The sequence below is a fragment of the Egretta garzetta genome, unplaced genomic scaffold (assembly GCF_000687185.1).
Source record: "Egretta garzetta isolate BGI_Z169 unplaced genomic scaffold, ASM68718v1 scaffold133, whole genome shotgun sequence".
NCBI classification, from domain to species: domain Eukaryota; kingdom Metazoa; phylum Chordata; class Aves; order Pelecaniformes; family Ardeidae; genus Egretta; species Egretta garzetta.
In genome coordinates this window covers 1,853,125-1,873,120 of record NW_009259111.1, presented here as the reverse complement: position 1 = coordinate 1,873,120, position 19,996 = coordinate 1,853,125, and the positions used below count along the sequence as shown (strand labels likewise).

General features: G+C 39.8%; 1 protein-coding gene across 1 annotated transcript in view; it reads left to right on the top strand.

The window, feature by feature from the left end:
- The window catches only part of TUB (TUB bipartite transcription factor), a 156,579-nt gene that overhangs the window by 131,675 nt on the left and 4,908 nt on the right, over positions 1-19,996 (top strand). The window contains exons 5-10 of the mRNA XM_035890990.1: positions 9,987-10,154; positions 13,789-13,860; positions 14,748-14,866; positions 15,745-15,936; positions 16,503-16,615; positions 17,710-17,824. Coding sequence (XP_035746883.1) covers positions 9,987-10,154; positions 13,789-13,860; positions 14,748-14,866; positions 15,745-15,936; positions 16,503-16,615; positions 17,710-17,824 — 779 coding nt within the window. The remainder of the gene's footprint in view (positions 1-9,986; positions 10,155-13,788; positions 13,861-14,747; positions 14,867-15,744; positions 15,937-16,502; positions 16,616-17,709; positions 17,825-19,996) is intronic.

Below are 19,996 nucleotides of genomic sequence, written 5' to 3'. Positions count from 1 at the left end.
CCACTGTAACACTATCCTGCCTGGACTCTACTGTGTTCCTGTCTTGTGTATGTCCAACAGTCTCTCCATTATTGCTTAAGTAAGAAAATGGTGTATATCCTTGACAAGTCTATTTAAAGATAGAAATGCCTAATAAGGGTAATTATTGAGGTCAGAGTATTGGGACTTATCTATAGGGGGTTTGCAAGACTTGAGGCTACCTTATCAAAATCCTTTACACATCCTTTACATATTGCAGCTTAATTCTTGAGACCTGCATCTACAGCATCTCTATGTCTGTAGTCCCTCTGGCTGCAAAAGAAGCCCTAGGTTAGGCAGGCTTTAGGGTCTGGTACTGAGGTAAAGACTTCATTCATATATTTGAAAAAAAGACGGCGTGTGTCAATACCTAGGCTTAAAATAATAAGTGAAAGTCAAAGGTAAAATCAACTGAATGTAAAAATTGTTGGCAAAATAAGTATCCAGAAAGCTAATATTTCTTAATTTAATGTAAAAAGTAATGCAACTCCAGCATAGTAATACAGATGCCAAATTTTATTTTGAAGTACATCTTGCTGAAGACTAAAAATTCTTTTACTAGTTTAAAAGAAAACCTGTCTTAGGCTGTAGCTGAGCACTGTGCAGGGTAGTACTTAAATCATCATAATCTTGAGGCTCTGTTTCACCTCATCTAATACCTGTTTTGCCTTTTTGGGGTGTCTATGTCTGTACCATGCTCAGAACCTAGGACCTTGTGCTGCTCAGTTACAGCAGGTTTGGTTTGACCAACCTGCGTTGCATGACACCAATGTCTGTATACAGTCCCAAGTTTTCTGCTGCAATTCTTATTGCTCATCCTGCTATGCTATGCATGGTCTTCCCTGGCCTTCAGCATTTGCCCATCAGTTGCATCTTAAGTATGATTCCATAGAGTGGAGGTGTTATTCATCAATTCTACTACCAAAAATTTTGAGTACCTCCTCCCCTGAGGTTTATGTTGATGATCAGTAACAAATCTCAAGTAACAAACATCCCTGTCAGCTAAAGTACGTTCACTGTACACATCGTACCTTCTCATCCAGCTCATCTGCTGTTCCTGCACACTGGTATCTAACTGTCCATTCGTGTGTCATTTCATCCTAGGAATCCTATCTAGTTTACCTCTGATGGTGGTGTAAGCTTGGAATGTTTGCAGGGGATTATAACTGGATTTCCAGTCTTGTGTCCTTATCGAAGCTGCAAAATGTTTTGTTACTGGATGGAAAAGTAAAACTGAATGCAACTTTAAAATTCTGGAGGTATTTTACTGATCAATTCACTACAGACTTAGCTAATTTGTGTTACTTAGGAATGAAGAAAATGGAAGTGGTAGCAGAACCCTGTGGAACTTGTATCAATTTTTCAGTTACTTTGAAGAGTAAGTGTAAGTCTTAAGAAAAGATTTTATAATAATATTGAATGGTTTTGCTAATAACTTCAGATCTAACTAATGAAAATGGATGCAGGTTAAATGGTTTTATACCATTTTGTGGCATAAGAGATTTTGTTGGAGGAAGTTCCTTGATAATTAGACAAAATCTTGAAAGTTTTAGGTTCTGCTTTTAGCTTTGCAATTGCTTCAGGTTTTGTCTCCACCGACTACTCTGACTGTAACCTTTGCATGTCCTTTAAACGAGCGGGATGAATGCTGAGGGGTGAATGCACTTTACATGCTAAAATAGCATTTTAAAGGTTTCTGTTAGTATTTAGCTATAGGGAGCATTATCTTTCTAAGCATAGCCAAGCTCTTTGTGCTTTAAGAAGTAATAAACTTTAGACCAGACCCTATGAATAATAAGCTAATTCAGAGCAAAAATTGTTGCATTATACATGAATAGCTCTTGAAGCTGTAGTGTAGTGATTGTACTCTGGTCTTAGATATGTAATGCTTTTTTAAGTGGCTCGAAGAATGATGAAACTCTGATCAGAACAATGCCCTAAAGGCAAATGCAAGGGAAATATTAGGTTGAATGAGGTTACACTGACATAAGGCAAGCAAAGGAATGTGGCTAATTGCTCGTGTCGGGCTGATTGTGCCTCTCCAGGTAGGGGTCAGTGCAGTTTGTAATTCTGTGATGGGTAGTACAGTATTAGCATTTTTTAAAAAAATCTGTGACTATTACTGGTATTTTATTCTTAATGGCAGTATGCAGTATACACTGTGCCTATTTTTAAAAAGAAACATAATTTTTTGTGGGATTGAACCTGCAAAAGCCGTAAATTGCTGACATTTTGTAGTCGCTTAACTCCTTAAACTGATATTTCTGAAAGCTTTGGTCTCCCAGTTGGTTGGCTGACATATTAACTATTGGGAAAAAAAACCAAAATGCAACAAACGAATATGTGAAATGGTTGTCCTTCCCGTGGATTAAGTTCTGGTTTGATTTGTGATACTAGTAATGGGTGATTAAAGATATTAGTGAATCTGGCATACAGTATTGCTAGATAGTTCAATGGAAAAATAATGCAAACAAGTGAAATTAGCAGCGGGAACCTATGAAAAATATGCATAGTATTACAAATACAAAACCAGAGCATTTTTAAATATCAAATACCTTGACAATTATTTAAAAATTGAGATTCCTGCAAGTCTTGTAGGTGCAAAGTGCTGTGGGGTTTTTTGTTTGGTTGGGCTTTTTCCCCCAGTATAGGTATGTGAAGAAATGAATAACTATAATGGATAAAGTGCTTTTTTGGCTATGTGCAATGAATGGGGCAAAAACAAATCAGGAAGATAAAATGGAATTTAAAAAAAACCAAAACAAAACAGAAAACTATGCAAAGCCAGGAGTTAATTCAAAGTGAAATCTGATACGAAGATTCAGGAATCATTCTGTAAAAAGTTTTTGTTGTTGGTTGGTTGGTTGGTTTTGGTTTCTTTTCCTAGCACTCTTGCACTTACAGCATGTAAGTGCATTCTAGGAAGTCCCTGCTCTGTGCTGCACTGGTTCACTCACTGCCATGGGCAATATAAATGAAGATTTTTGTCACTGAAGTCAGGAATCTGGATGTGTTTAAAATGTTCCAGTATACAATACCTTCCCAGCAATTTTTCTCTTATGTTGTACATTAAATGTATGTAGTAGGTTGGGTATTCCCTGCTGTCTTTATGAGAGTCAGAAATCAAATGAGCTGCTCTGACACACAGCTCTCTTTCTGCTGGGATGGCTACTTCATGTTTTGATTTGGTTTCCTTCTTCTGTGGGTTTGTTTTTTTTTTTCTCTCTTTCACGCCTGTCTGTCTGTTTTGATTTGTGCATCCTGTCCCACTTCTATATGTAACAAGCAACTACGTTAATGCTGGCTGACGAAGAAAGCAGCACCATTTGTTGGATAAGAAGCACAATTCTCACTATAACACTTTGTTTCTGACAGGAGAGGGAGGTTCACGTAGAGTAGATCTAGTTTGGCTTCCCTCTCCATTAAAGAGAAAGGGTGGGAGGAACAATAAGTGAGTTTCCACCAAGAAAAGTCCTGTTATTTCTAGATCTGACAACCCTTTCAGGCTGTGCTTTGGCAACACATAAAGCTGATTGTGAAAAAGTCATTCTGGCCTCCTTGGGATAGAGATTTATGAAAGTACAGTTTCTGCTACAGTTTTCTAGATTTCATCAAAATGAATGTAGAGCTTGGTGCTCAAGAACTTGCTTTTAGTGACCTGATCTGGTGTTAGCCATAGTTCTTCTTTTGATGGAAGTTTGGACTAAATCACCTCCAGAGGTCCTTTCCTAAAAAAAATTTCTATTTGCCCCCTCTCTCTGTAAACAAATCCCTTTGTTATTTTGCAGTTGCTTGAACCCATATCAGTGGATACGCAGCCCCTGTGAGAACAGGCATGTGCTGGGAAATGGCTTACAAAATATTGACAGCTACAATATATTTCAGGTTATTCAGTCCTAAAAAAGAGACAAAAAAATGCTTTTTCCCCCTTTAATCATTCTGCTTTTTTAGTAAATTCCTTTTGAGGAGAGTTTCACCCAACAGTGAGAGATATATGGAGAGTTTGGGTTTTTTTAAAGCCATGAAGTTCTGAATTTCTAATCTAATTTTGTGATATTTCATTCTAGCCATTTTATTAGAGCTTCCTAAGCAATCATTCTGAGAAAGAACCTTTTTCACTTATTGATTTGTGTAATTCTACTTTCTTGTACCACTGTTCTGGAAGTAAATGTTGTTATACTCAGCAGTCACACTTCTTGATAAAATCAGATTTAAAAAAATATAATTAATTGTTGGTTTGTCTTTTAAATTTAAAATGCGGATCACTTGAGACAATAAAAGCAGAAGCAGGCTTTGCTTTAAGCCATGTTCTTTAAAGGGCAGGAACTTTATTTGTTCTGGTGTCAGAGCCGTAAGAACAGATTTCTCTGAGGACAGACTCCCTGTCTCTGACCTCAGAGCAGGCCAGCCAGCCTTTGAAGGACTGGGCTGCCATCCCAAAGTTGGTGGAAGAGCTGCTCTGCAGTCTTCTTGAAGAGCAATTGCAATTGCAGCGTTGCTGCTGGCCGGAGCCTTGAGCATTATCCACGTGGATATGACTTCTGTGTCAGGCCAGTGGCTTATCTAACCTGGTATATTGCCTGTGAAGGCACATTTTTTAAAAAAAAGAGAGAGAGAGAGAAAATTTTCTAGTGTGCCTGCATTTGCTGTCTGCATGTTTATAGAGGGAGGACATACTTGTTACAGAACCCTTGTTGTATGTAACTGAGGTCAGGAAATGTGGCTTGAGATTTTCTCTTCCAGAGACCTCCTGCCTGACCTTGGTCAACTTTTCAGATCTGATCTGCAAAGGGCTTAAGCACATTCTTAAAACTTATTCTGTCATATTATGCCAGGCTTCATATGTTGAATTTGTATTTTAAATGCTTTATAAAATGAGAACAGGAATTTTCTGTGTGCAGTTCCTCATTTGTAAAGTAGGGAAGGCAATACTTGTTTTCTGTGCTATGTTCCTTTCCTGATGGGTAATCTTGTTTGCCACTCAGCCACTGAGCTCAATTAGTTCTCTCTGATGTACGATAATTTTCAGTTTCTTAGTTTGCAAATGTCCTATGAAGAAATTCTTAATTTATTATAACAGTTATTTTCAAATAATTTAGAAATCTGTCTTTTCATGGTGTCCTAGGTACAGTAAAGACCCTCTGTAAATAATCAGTTAATCATTCTTTCCTGTACTTATAGGTTCATGTAAAAGAACCAAGAGGAAATAACATCTGCTGACAATCTTTTCACACCAAAATGTTTGCATGTATAAATACATGCAGAGAAGAACATGATGTGTATAAATACTATTAGATTCTTTTCCTGCAAGATCCAATTACTGGGGATTCATGTAGTATATAGTCAAATACTTAAATAATGTTTTGGAGAGCTGACTCACTCTGCTTATGCCTGTAATTTGCTGTTGGGTAGTTTGTCACATATTTAATCTGTAACTAATTTTTTCAAGACTACCATTGTGCATTGTGCTCTATTGTCAGATAGCAAAATCTTTCCTCACCTTTGGTCTTGTGCTCATCTGTAAGTGGTGGCCGCATCTATCAGCTGCCTCTCTCAACTTTTCCTGGTCGTACATAGCTTGGTAATATGTAGTCTGTACGTAGTCTTTTCCTCCCATGTGACTTTATCCCCCTCTGACCCTAAAAATTTGAAATACTCTTTCTTGATTATCTCTTGAGCAATGAAATAATCACAATTGCAGTTCTGGCCTATCCTCTTTAATTTTCTTATTTTGCTGTGATATTATAGCATCATTAGACTGTGATGACTTTGAGAATTTTTCTGATGGGGTGTCTAGAAATGCTTCATTTCTGTCCGGTTTTGAGAGGGAGTTCCACTCGGGCCTATTCTGTTACAGATTCTGGGTTTAGACAGGAACTATTCAACAGACTGATCTAAGCCTTGTGTTCAGCATGACCATACCCTTAGTTTCCCACTTGCAAATAGGGCTAGGAAGTGTATTTCTTTTCTGCAAAATAATTTTGAAGATTGTGAAGCTGAAATAAAAAAGCATGAGGCTCAAATGGATACCCAGAACTGCACTTGTAATGCTCTACTAGTGCTGTTGTGGGGGGGAAAACCCCTCTAGATCTGTAGGGCCAAGGAGGAGGGATATACTTCAGGACCTATAGCCTCCATCCCATGTAGTCTGTACTTGCTTAGTTTGTCGGAAAGAAATTTGATAACTATATCTAGTAGAACTGGGATGGCTCATCTATATTCATTTTAGCATCTCCCTGTAGGACATATCAAAATGGTTGGAAACTGTTCAGCAGAAAGCTGCTGGGGATGTAGGATAGAGAAACATATGGCTGGTGAGCCTCCCATCAAGAGATTTCCTTTAATTGCTGGATTGGAACAACAAAACAAGGTTTTGACTTCATATCCTCAAAATGTATTGTCATCACTCAATCCAGTGAGACTGAATGGATTTTGGGCTATTGTTCCAACCTTTAGAAGCTGTTAGAACTTTCAAAGAGGCATAATGCAGTAAAAAAAAAAAAAAGTGCACAAAAGCTTAGATTTGTTTCTTACACGTCATAAACACTAAGCAAAATTTTGCCACTTTGTTCCTTTCCCAAGACTTTCAGTAGCAGTTCTCTTCTTTATTTTTCCCATACCTTTTTCTCTCTCCCCTCATTCCAGACCTGGATCTTGTAGATTTTTTTGTGTAGATCATTAACATTTTGTGGGTTTAAAGCAAAAGAAAAAAAAATCCTACCTAAAACTCAAACTTAAGTGCATATTACCTTGTGTATTTTGAATTTCTTAGAATTTACATGAATTTAGGTTATAAAAACATTCTACATGGCAGCTTAGATTACCAGCTTTTAAGAGCATGGTACTGTCTATTTATAAATATTGTCTGGAAGATTTTAGGTGCTAACAGAATACAGGCATTGATAAATAGTAGTTTATAGGATGGAAATGCCAGTGAGTGCCAATTTTCTGTTGGATTTTTTTTTATTATCTCTTTGTTTGTATCTATTTCTGGTACCTCTGGGTATCACCTAAGACATGACCATGACAATGTTTGCCAGAAGGCCTTTACTTGAAGAGCCTGGTACTCTGGGGGTTGTTTCAATCCTCCTCTTTCCTCCCTGCCCTCCTTCAGAGTTGCCTGCCAAAAATTCCTTTTCTTGTTAGCAGGTATTCAAGGATATCTCTTATCAGGTTTGGTTTTGTTTTTTTTTTTTCCTACCCAATTTTTGGGGAAAGCTGTAGAAAACGCTGACCATAGCAATCAAGACTTTCTTTTTGGCAGAGCCTGCTCAGCTTCTTTGCCTCTTTTGACCCTATCCTTAAAACTGGGAAACTTATAACTATAGCCATGAATGGTTTGTTTTATTGCTCAGTGAACCGTCCTTCCAGTAAGTGGGTGAAAAGGAGTCAGTGAGGCAAAGCGAGTGAGGACACAGGGAGAGATCCATGTTGAGTATCACGATTGCGTGTGCTTGGAAGTGTTTTCAGACATTAGCTAGGTGATGATAAAGCTGCCTTCTGAAGGATGACTTACAAAGATACACTTATGATATAGAAAACAGAAACGTGTGTGTATGCTTGCACTGAATAGCATTTTACACGTGCATATATAGCCACAAAGATACGTGCACGCACACAAATATTAAGTAGTTAACGCTGCATTTCCCATGAAGCATCTGCAGTGTTCTAATGCAGCAGAGGTTGAGGTTTTTTTTCCCCCCCTCTCTGTCTGGCTACATCTTCCATTCTCTTAAATGGGGTCAGCAGTGGAACCATTCGTAATGCTTAATAACACGCTCTACCAGTGGTGCACTCTTCAGAATACTGAAATTGATTTTTCTTCTCTAAAAGTGTGACCTGCCAGCGTAGCCTTTGTCCTAACGCCTAATAATACGTGATGTTCCTGGCAGCACGGGATGCGAGCGCAGATGTTCTGCAGGCATTAGAAAAAAGCAGCCTCGGTGCAATGTCTAATGCTGTCAAAGGCATTTCATTTGCTGCAGATCAATGTCTGCTTTGAAGAAGAATAATTAAGGTGTTTTGTTCCTTTTGAAACGGGTTCTCAAAATTAGGTTTGTATCGTCCAAAGCTTAATAAGGGGCTAGATAGATAAGCATGAGGTATGAGCATCTTGTTAAATTCATGGATGCATAGCACTTTTGAAATTCAGAGTATTAAGGTAAAAAACTAACTTTAGGCAGCCACTTCAATGGTGATGGTTAATATGGTTAAAGCTGTTAAAAACACTACGGTGGATCTGAGCAGCTACCTGTCTGTTCTAGAGCACCTTTGCTGTAGTGCTTCCCTGGGATAACTTTTAAGAAAAATGCTGTTCTGTTCACTGCCATGTTATACCTGCAACATAGGAAATGAGACTGTTCATTCTGCATGACACAGAGCTGCTGTTTGAAATTGTCATCCTACCCAGATGAGAGAAACATTTCCATGGACTTTGTTTAGTTCTTCAAGGTTGGATATTTGTTGTTAGTTGCTGTTGTTAGTTTTACTGTAAGTAAATGGTAATTTACAGGGTTGGTGCAGAAATTGCCAGATAGGGGTCTGTGTGATGCAGGTGAGTCCATAATTCCTTGCAGTCTTGAACACTGTGAATTTAATACTCCTGCAGTGTCGGGCTGCATTAGGTAGTTGCACAGCCAGCGCTGTACCTGATCCTGAGGGTGCAGACCACTCTCCTTTCCACTCACGCTTCCTGTCGCCGTGGCAGTGACAGCAAGGATGGCAAAGTACAGTTAAGCAGACTAAATGTGTAATCTGGTTGTCTCTTGATGCAAGCTGACAGCTGCTGGCAAAGCAGGCTGGGATGGTATTCTTGGAGACTTCTGCTACAGATCACAGTCTGAAAAAATCCCAATCCCTACAGCTCCTACTGACAGGATTTATTCAGCTCTGTTTGGTGTGAGCAGCACCATATTCTTTTACTGAACCATCTTTTTGTAACGCTTGCTAATTCTCCACAATGATGCTTGTTTATTAACAAAAATTTCAGAACAGCAACAATATACAGGCTCATGTTATTTACTATACCTGTTCGTGATAATATTACCATTTTTCTTGGTGCAAAAGTGCATTTTTATATAGCTAATTTAGTAATATCTACCACCACTGAGTCTTAACTAAGAGCTGAAGTACATTTGCAATTGCTTTAACTTGCTGTCCTGAAGAAAAAAAAAGTTAGCTTGTGATAAGAACACACCCCACCCACCCCCTGTTTTAATTTTTCTGTGTTCAGAGGCGATTTCCAGCTGCAAGGAGGTAAATAGTTTCTTTCTGGCTGTCATCAGAAGCCACAGAATCACAGCGTGGCGGAGGCTGGAAGGCGCCTCTGGTCGAGTCCCACACCCCCGCTCAGACTGCATTGCCTGGGACCCTGCCCGGTTGGGATTTGATTCCAGAGAATATATATTATCTTCTTTATAGTTTCACTCTGATACTTTAAATGTATACCAATTTACTAACTCAGTTGGCATATTTAGGCTTGTTAACCGTTGTATACACTGCTAGATCTACTTGTGCATTTTCCAGATATCTGGAACTTTGAAGCATCGCTTTATAAAAGCAGAGTGTTTATTAGGGGATATGGCATAATCTGGGATGCAGGCTTATTTGTTTCTGGACCAGTTGTGTGTCCATATGAAAGCTGCATCTGTTTTCTTTGCCAGTCCTCTCCAGTAAATTTCTTTTTTGTCTCATTTCCAGGGTTTCTGGTGCATGGATGGGTGTGCTTTGGGGGTGAGGGGGGCAACAGTGAAATCCTGATCACCTCTTGGAGATTCTCTAGTGGAGTCTGTGGGACATAAGATGTTTGCCTTGGAGGCTAGTTTAATCTTATTTAAGTCTAGAAATATTGTTGAATGAGAAACTCTGATCTCTGATTCTTAGAAAAGATGCTTTTTGTGAGTGAGCAATTCTCTTTTCGGGAACTTCTTGACACAAAGACAACTAAGGCCTTTGCTGCTGTCTGACAGGGATTGATGGCCCAGCTGCTTTTCAAGATGATGTTCAGAAGATAGGAAGTCAAGTGCAGATTCTCACTGTTGGACAGTCTAGCCATGATGAAGATGATGGAGAGAAAATGGCTAGTGGCCAGCAACAGCAAAGCAAACAAGATCTTAGAACAGCAATGCAGAAAAAAGGTGAGTAGCCAAAGCTGCCGTTACATTCTCATTGCTTGCTTTATGTATGCTGACTCCTTTTCCTATTCTCACTTTCAGCCCTAGCCTTAGCAGAGATTGTTACTCTGTGTTTCTTCTCCTCAGAGTCTGTTAGGCTCTATTCTATTATCTCCCCCCCCCAAAAAAAAAAGTAGTTCTCTCTTGTCCCAAGGAGCAAGAGCTCTGCAGGCTCTCAGGGATGTGGCTTTCCCATCTGCAGTGCAGTGCTGCTATTAAGGTACCAGGCAGATGCTAATGTTCATATCCATCTGTTCACATCTTTATATTGTACAACTCTGGAAATCACTTACTTGAGGGTCAAAGAAAGAGTACAGAATAGCAATGTTCAAACTAGAATGTTAATTTTAGTTGTGTTGTCCCTTAAATATTGTTGGTGTTTTCATAATGTGTGTTGATGCTTGCAGAGGTGAAAATTACAGCGCTGTGTATGCTGCAGCATTTCCTATGCATATTCTTCAAATGTTCTGGAATATTTTTTTTTTTTTTCTAGAGGCATGCATGATTTGGGAGATGGATTGTGTATGTACACATTCATGCATCTGTCCCTTCCTTCCTGCACTGTTGTTATCTCACTTTAGACATTAACTGTAGGAAGGAAAAAAAAAATCTTAAAATCCTCACAAAGCTTTTTCTGAAGGCATTTGCTTTGGAGTTGTTCTTCTTCAGTGTACAGCTTTTGACGGAAAGATGGCTCAAGCCAAGAGTGCTCTGATGCTTTAAGAATAAACTCTTTGTGTATAAAGAGCAAAATGTAAGTGCAAACTTGACTCATCTAGAATAGACTATTCATACCTAAATGCCCGCCTCTTGTCTGCAGAGCAGTTCTCACTAGGATTCATTTTTTCTGGGACGTTACTCTGCAGATGTGAGCAACTTCAACTGAAATGGGCAGATTTTCTCCAAATGTGGTATTTCCTGGGCATTTGAGTCGGAGGGATGTTGGCATGACTAACAAGTTCTGATCTGTGTGGTGATTGTGTTGCCTTAGACCGTGGCTCAGAATATTTAATCATCAGGCACACTACTTACTAAGGCTGATTGACTTAAAAACTATCAACAGACTTCTCAAATTAGGTCAGAGCACTCGGATTTTTACTCTGGGGGACGTTTCTATTTTTGATGTTTTTTTCCAGGTTAAGATATATTTTTATTCTCTGCAATTTTTTGTTTATTTTTTAATAGAAGCAGTGGGTCAGGGGGCGGTTTTGTTGTTTTGATTTGGTTTTGTTTTGCTTTCTTGCTTCATATTCTTAAATACATGATATGACCTTTTTTTTTACCAGGTCTGAGTACAATCCTGATCAGAATAGACACTGCTAAGAGTGGACCACTAGTAGGTTTCAAGTCTGGAGGGGCTCAGAGCGTTAATGGCTTTGGAGTGGGTGGGGGGGGGGGGGGGGGGACACTTTTTAAAAATGGGAATGCTGAGGTTTACTCATTTTTATTAACAACAGAGCTATGCTCTGTGAGACACAAAGAAAGGTATCAAGATAAGAGTGCAACTAGCAGCATCTCCATAAAATATTTTTACCACGCATGTATGGTTTACTACTTGATGCCAGCAGAGGAGGCTTATTAGAAAGTTTTGAGTATCCCAGTATTCATGGGAAACTTTATGTAGAGCTGGGGCTTTTCATGTGGATTTCCACTGCCACTTCACTGCTGGTGGCATGTCCTTACTGCCACGTCCCTGTTGGTCTTAGAAGCATTTAGAATTGCTGTCTCCCATCAGTCCTTCTCTTGCATGGAATAAGAGCAAAAGGAAAACACCACAGAGATAAATGCTAACTGCCCTAATGGGAAAGGCTGAATTCCATTGGATTTGCGTAGCCCTGATTTGTGCCCATTCTGCTCTTTGACACTAACTTTGTGGAGAGAAGCCTCTCTCAGCATGTGTGTCTGCTTCCCCAGCAAGTCAAGCTGTTAGGAGACAAGATGTTATAGGCTACCTGAGTGTGAAAAGAAAATGCCAGATGTTTTATTTGATTTCTCCATCTGTTGGAAATTGCCATACTGGAATACATTTCTTCCTGCTGGAAATATTCGTCCTTTTGATCTCAGAAGTCTTAATATGTAAGCTCCTTTCTGGCAAAGGAGTCACTAGGACAGAGCCAAACTTCCATAAGTTTTAACACTGAATAATTAACATTTAGTCTTCACATTTATCAGTTTCCTATGTCTCTGCAAAGACTTGGAATGAGCAATTTGGTCTTAGTTCTTCTTTGCCAACTGAAGTTACAACTATTTTGAGATGTAGGGAAGGAATAGGTTTGATTTCTGGATTCAAAACCAGAACAGGACCTGTCTGAAGCATTCTTCCCTACAGGTCATAAGTACAGGCTTTTCTAAGACTGGCACAGAATTTTCACCACCAAATTGGTGGTGAAATAGTGAGCATGGATGTAGAAATAAATGAATAAATCTGCACGTATGAAGTATGGCTTTATCGCACAGCTGCCAGCCCAGGAGATGGGCTTTCTCTATTACCCACACATAGTTGACTAGAACATGGTTGTCATTGTTAAGAAACAATGCTTGTGGTTAATGAGTCTGTGATTAATAATGAGTGACTTCTACAGGCTTTGAAAATACCTGTTGACCTGTAAACTCAGGCCTCCCTTGCGTAACCAAATCCTATTGAAACTTTTTGCTGTCATGCTGTGTCGCGTATGTCAAAGCTGTGGGAACTGGAGAAGTGGATGATGAGACCATTCATGGTGCAGCTGAATGGAATACAAGCACTGCATATGCTGCTGTTGTATACACTTGCTCTTACTGCTCCGGTGGTGTTCCATTATCCAGTGTGCATCTGGTGCCAAAAGCTATTTCAGAGGGATATGCATTGAAGTTATTGCAGCGATAACATAAAAAGTATTTAAATGCTTTTCTTGGTGTCTTCTCATTCCGTTCCAAAATTTGGACGAAGAAAAGCATTACTGATACTATCTCTGATGTTTATATTTCTGTACATTAGTTTGGTTCAGTCTCTGCTTGTTGCAGACCAAGCTTATATTCCAAAAGACTAAGGGACGTGAAAGTTTCTATGCATATCCCTGGAATTTCCAGAAGAACAGTTGAGAGAGCCTGAGAAAGGTGATGAGGAGACACTGGGCACAGGGATTTAGGTAGAATTTAGGCCATCTGAGTATGAGTCTGAATACTTTTTTTGATATTACTGAATGAGTATTTGCGTAGAAACTGTGTGCATCACTTGTGTCGATCAGTTTTATTTTTTTATGTGTTAGAATTCAGAAGTAGGCCCAAAACCTACCATACAGGGCACACAGTGCACAGAAGGCTTTGTGGCGCAACCATTTAGTGTGGATGATGTTTTCTGAAGCTTCAGATCTGTGATCCAGGGCTTTTTGACTTTATTCAAAGTACTAAAAAAGAAGACGACAGTAGGTATAAGCAGGTAGAAGGTGAATTTGATTGTGCAGAACGATAAAATGTCCATAATGGAGACTTCAGGCAGCAGCATTATGGCCCCATCCAGTAAACCTTTAGCCCTATGCGGAGTCCTGTTGGCAAGTTAGGCTTGTTCATTCAGTTAAGGGGTTGCAGAATCAAGCCCATGGATTTTTTCCTTTCCCAGATCCCCATGCAAATACATCCTGGTCCTCTTCCACCTCCCAATCCAGTCTTGTCGCCCTGGATCATGTTCCTGGTAAGTACAGAAGGAAAAAGTTAATTATGCCCATGCTGCTTGACTCTGGAGATCTTTGCATTTCATGTATCCCTCTGCATTGGACTTACCAATAGTGGAAATACTGGACCAAGTGTTTTCTTTTACTTCTTTTTTTTTTTTTTTTTTTTTTTTAGAAAAGAATATTGTGTAGTTAGCCTCTAATATGTGGAACTTAGCGTTTGAACCTGAATACAGGGTGGCTTCCTCTGCATGATACTCCTTGAAAAACTGGGCCTGGCAAACAACACTTTCTGCTGCAAAGTCCTATTTGATGTTCAAAGCTGTATTTCCCTTTTAAATGTCTGAGGTTTTGAATTTGTGTAAAGTCAAATTTTGAAGTGCTGTAAGGCAGTTCCTTTGGCCTGGGCTGATACTGGTTTTTTACATGAAATAAATATGCATGAGAACATTTCCTTGATGTGAATGTTGCTTCTCAGTGTAAGACCTGCTCTTCATCAGATCACATAGGAACAGTTAAAAGTGTGCTGTAGAAAGGCTCGTATTTTAATTGCTAAGGTTTCCAAATGGCTGCAATAGGTTGTCCACTCAGTGCCAATTCCAGGTTTAAGATTTTGTGTTGCGTTTGAAGTACTTGATTGGATGAAGGAGATCCGAATTTAATTCCTAACTGAATGTTGCTCCTGTGGAATGGAAACCATGATATTTCCTTTCTTATTTGCTGAAGTGTTTTAGCTTCTCAGGGCAGGTACTCTCTCACCCATGTATTTGTACACTCCCCGCACAGTGACACCCCCCCCTCACCTGTGAGCCTAAGGGTGCAGCAGTATAATAAGTGATGTTTTCCAGCAAGTATGGACATCTTGAATGTATTAGTATTTCATATAAGTGTGCTGCTTTCTCCTCAGGCATTTCAAGCAGCATGAATTTTGATGAGGAAGAAGATGAGGAAGATGACAGCTCCAGTTCTTCACAGTTAAACAGTAACACCCGGCCTGGTTCTGCCACGAGCAAGAAATCCAATAAGGTAGGGGCTGAGTGCTGAAGAAGGAGCACACAGGCTGCTGTGTAGTGCATGATTTTGGAGTGCAGTCAGGGTAGGCCTGGCTTTCTTGTTTTGTTTTTAATATGCACTAGAGTATCTTCAAGGTGATTTACTGTGATAGCTCTGCGAGTTCATAGGACCAAGCAATGAAAATAATGACTTGGAGAAACGAATAGCAAATATTGTCTGAACTTGAATGAAGAGAAAAGTAAACAGTAAATATTTACCTTTCTACCTCTTGCAGGTGCTCAGAAGGATCTTTTGTTTCTATTGCCTTTTTCTGAGCATTTGCCCACCCAGTTCTCGCTGCTACCACCTGAACATAAAATAAGACTTTGGCTTGTTCAAATACTCTAAACCACAAGCTCTTGCTAAATCAGTTAATGGTGCCCCACTCTTTTATATACTGCACTGACTTCTCTGTTATATCTCTGTCTAGCTTAATCTGTCTCTCCCTATCCCATTTCTTCCCATCATCAAAAGCCATCACGGTCCTTGGGTGTGGCCTTTCTGAAAAAGGAAGTGTGGTGAGATGGGAAGGTGTGAGCCAGGGTTTGCTCTGTAACATTACAGCACTCTGCCTGTGCAGCCACCCCATTCTGCTTTGCCAGATGTGTCTGTACGCTGAGCATCAGCGGCGCAGAGAACTGCTCCTTGGGCCTTGGGTAGCCAAGAGCTTGACCGATTGTATGGGGAGAGATCCTTGGCTTGAGAAGCTGCCTTCAAGGCTGCAGAGGAATCAGAACAGGGAAGACAATATGTCCATTGTTTTTATTTTTTTAAAGTGCAGTTTCTATCAATGCCATTCCTTTGTACTTATAACCTTGTAAATCAAACCTGCATTTTGCGTACTGTTTCAGGAAGCAGCCTCAGCCCCCAGTCCTTCTACAAATGAGCCTCTCATAGATGTTGATGACCTGGAGGAATTTGCTGTACGACCTGCTCCGCAGGGTGTCACTGTCAAATGCAGAATCACAAGAGACAAGAAGGGAATGGACCGAGGGATGTACCCTACTTATTACCTCCACTTGGAAAGGGAGCATGGTAAAAAGGTCATAAAATAACTTGAATGGCATACCAGTTGCATCTGAATATAAAAAATTACTAAAAGTCTGAAGAAGTCTTACAAAGAAAATATAAACTTATATTTTAAATATATTTTCACTTTCACTGAGATCTACCTACAGTCTTCCAAAAGCAAAACAATAGTATCACTTTGTTGTACTGCCTTTCCTCATATGTCCAATCTTTGGCCTTAAATAATCCATGCATAGCACCTTTATGTGACAGTCAGCAGTTGGTGCTCTCTGCATTCTGTGACCTGAAAAGCATCTATTTTCAATTCAACTGGAAGAGCCAGAGCAACTTAGAATGAAACATTTAACGAAATAGATCAAATTTAATTATTTAAACCATAAATAATGGACTGAGTGGTTGAGAAGTCACTTTCCCTTTCCAGATTTTTATCTGGGCTTGTTAAGTCCCAGGAGACCTTCTGTTACTTTGCTAATGATGCTGTTAGACAAAAAAATTGCCTATGGTTTCCTTATATCAAAGCAGGAAGTGCTGTGTGCTAACCCTTTTGGCATTCTAGAATATGTTTTTTTGCACCGCTTAGGTGTTTCTGTTAGCTGGAAGGAAACGAAAGAAGAGTAAAACCTCTAATTACCTCATCTCCATAGACCCAACTGACCTGTCTCGGGGTGGAGAGAGTTTTATTGGAAAACTGAGGTAAACACTGATACATCTACGAATTTTCTTTATGCAATATAAAGTTCATTTGAAGTTAAGAAGCCTGTAAGCTGCTATGACTTCTCAACTAGAGACTACATCATGTGGTAATGGGCTTCAAGTTTACCACTGTCCAAGGCATGTTTTCAAAACATCTCAAGTACTTACGAGATCACATTTTATTAAAAGTCAGCAGGACTGAAGCTCTTAAATGCTCAAAGGCCGGGTTCTCAAGGGTGTATAAGCACAACTTATCGTAATGGGATTTTCAGAAGTGTATGAGTAGATTGTGTCTAGCCCCTATTGATATAAACACCTTGGAATGGAAGTTCTGTCTGTTAGACAATCTGCAAATCTCTTTGGTTTTGCCCATTTCTTAAGATCTTAATTAGAGTTATCTATAAGTAATGGAATTCTTTCAGAACCATGTGTTTCTTTTCTGGCTGTCACCCCATCATACATCAGGCTGTTGTTGATACGTGGAGCCTCTCAATGTACGTTTAGATTGTCCGTGCCTGAGGAAAGGGACTGGACTGCTCATTGCCATTTGCCTGTGTGGACCTCGGAACTTCATGCGCTGTTTGTTGCAGTGCAAACACAGAACGAGGATAATGTGGTTTTAGTATGTTCTAAGTTGTATTTTGCACTCCTTGGTGTGATTTCCATCTAAATAGGAAAGACTGATCTTACTTACAACTTTATGAAAATCACTCTCTGTATTCTAGCAGACTTAGTAGTGAGGTAAGAAAGCAGATAGCTTTGTAGAGAGTAAGCATATTTTAAGAACCTAGCGAACAAACAAAATGACCCTGCCTGAGTGTTTCCTTATTGCTTTCTTGAATTGACTGGTTTGCAAGATGTCATGAGAAATCTCCAGTGCAATGATAAGGGATCTCTAGTATACTCTGCTGTGCCTTTACATTTTTGTTACGGTTTTTAATCCAGGAGTTGCCATTTAGTTGGGTTTAGAATGAACGACTATTGGTACTCAATATTATTTGTCTTTCTTTTGGGGCTACAATGCAGTAAAGAATCGATGTCTCAGGCAGCATTACTGACAACTGGTGATTGGATGTTCCATTTTTTTTTGATAGATCAAATCTTATGGGAACTAAGTTTACAGTTTATGACAATGGAGTAAATCCAGTGAAAACCACATCAAGCCTGGAGGCGAGTATCCTGCGTCAGGAGCTAGCTGCTATTTGTTATGTAAGTACTGCTCACAGGCAAAATATGCAAGAAAGGGCAGATTGGTTTCTGAAATAGCACACTGAATTTCCTCCTCACTTACGATTATGTAAATCAGCATTCATACTTTGCTGTAATCAAACAATGGATCTTCACTAGAGAAACCGGGAAATTCAGTGGAAAGTAGAGGTGAAAAACATTGTGCACAGAACCGGGTTGCCCAGTTCTCACTTTTGGTCAGAAGGTGTTGGAGCTTTTATATAACCCTCTGGAAGAGGTAGGATGCTTCACAGCCTGCAGGCACCATCCAAGGGAGCCTCCTGAACTGGAAAGCGTTGTGCACATGGAATCACAGCACTAACATAATTTGTAATGGCATTTTGGAGGAAGCCTCTCTGATGCAAAACACATGTAACTGCACAGCTAGGTTGGTCGCAGTGGCTGAGAGACTGGGATGAAAACTCTAAATCTGCGTTTTACCAGGAAAAAACCCCAAAAGAACCCCAAACAAAATCTAAAATTCCACTGAATGAGAGAAAACAGCCTCTTACAGGACAGTAAATAGCATTTGTCAGGGGCAATGCAGACAGTCAAGACTTGAAACACAGTTGCTATTGTTTCATGATGTTGCGGTTTACTGGCTGACTAACTGTTTTGGTGAGAGTATTCTTTCCATCCAGAAATCTCTGGGCCCAAGAAACACTTGCAGTCAAAACCAGTACATACATCGCTACAAAAAGTTTTCTGTTTTTACAAATCAACAACTTCTGACAAAAATACCCAAGAACCACTTTTTTAAAAAGTTCCTGCCCAGCTCTAATCAAGGATGCCTGGAGCTCTGTCAGATCGAGACATACCCTGCATACGCATAGAATGCGTTCCTGGAAAAATCAGCTTTAGGTTGTGGGGAGCAATGTGTCTGGAAGCTTTCGGCACATGAAAAGGAAAGCAGAGCCATCCGTTCCACGCAGAGTGCTGAGAGCGCTGAGGGGTGGCAGTAATAGCTGCTAATGTGTTCTTTTCCTGCTGCTTGGGATGCAGTTTTTCTGTGAATATAGTATAAATAGTGGTTTTGTTCCCATGTGCTATTTATTCAGGCACATGGCCTACAGTTGCAGGCAGGTACACAGACACATACATATTCCTCTGTTCCTGTTGGATCTGAAAGTCTCCGAGAATTTCAGAAAATTCAGCTAACAAGATTTAACAGGGGAGTCCAGGATTTGATGCCAGTTGCCAGTTTGACTGAAGTTTCAGTAGGACCCTAGGAAACTTACATGTTTAATACAGGTAATTTTACTGGCTTACATAGGAGGGCATTCCCTGGAGCCAGGCATCTAGTCTTCTGGTACAAACTAGACATACAAGGAGAAACAAAAAAAAGTTTTAAAAAAGTAATGCATTAAAAAATGTAGGCATTGCTTGTATAACTCAACAGCATGAACCATTAATGTTACCAAATAAAAAATCAGTTGTGGTCAGCAGAGGTAATTAGAAGTGTGAGTGTTGGAAAGAACAGAACCATGGCCACTCTTTGGGGAATGTGGCTGAGATAAGCTAATTTTACATGTCTGTTTTAAGATCATCAGTTTAAAACTTGTACATTTGTATAAGAAAATGACTACTGGTATTTTGATACTCATGGGGAAAGGCAGCAGGCTTGCAGGTGTGGTATGGCCAGAGGACAAAAGTGTAATCGGGATGATACTTTGTTACTAGCCAGGTTTGCTAAAGTGGGGTTATTGTTCCTGGCTGAAGCAGAACCACGGCAAAGAATGCCAGAGAGCACACTCCCGAAACACCCTTGTCCTAAGGTAACCTTTTAATTCCTGCCTTGACGTTTTTCCTGGAGCAAAAACTATAATAAACAATACTTTGAAAGCACCACTATGCCTCTCACTGTCCTCTCAGTTCATCCGATCAAGTACCCATCTGGAGAGCAAGCTGTACCCGCTTCCACAAGCTTCCCGAGCCTCAGCAGGTCTAGTTTATACAGGCAAAAGCTGGTGATGCATCTGTTGTGGGATAGACACGTTGAGAACCCTCGTTGTGGCGCTCACCTTAGGGCAAATTTCAAGCAACAGGAATAAAGTTAGTGCAAGGATCAAGTTTGATCAGGTGCCATTAACCATTTTTACTTTCCCCGCTGATGGCAGGCTAGCATATTAATAAACCTGCAGCAGCACCTAATGG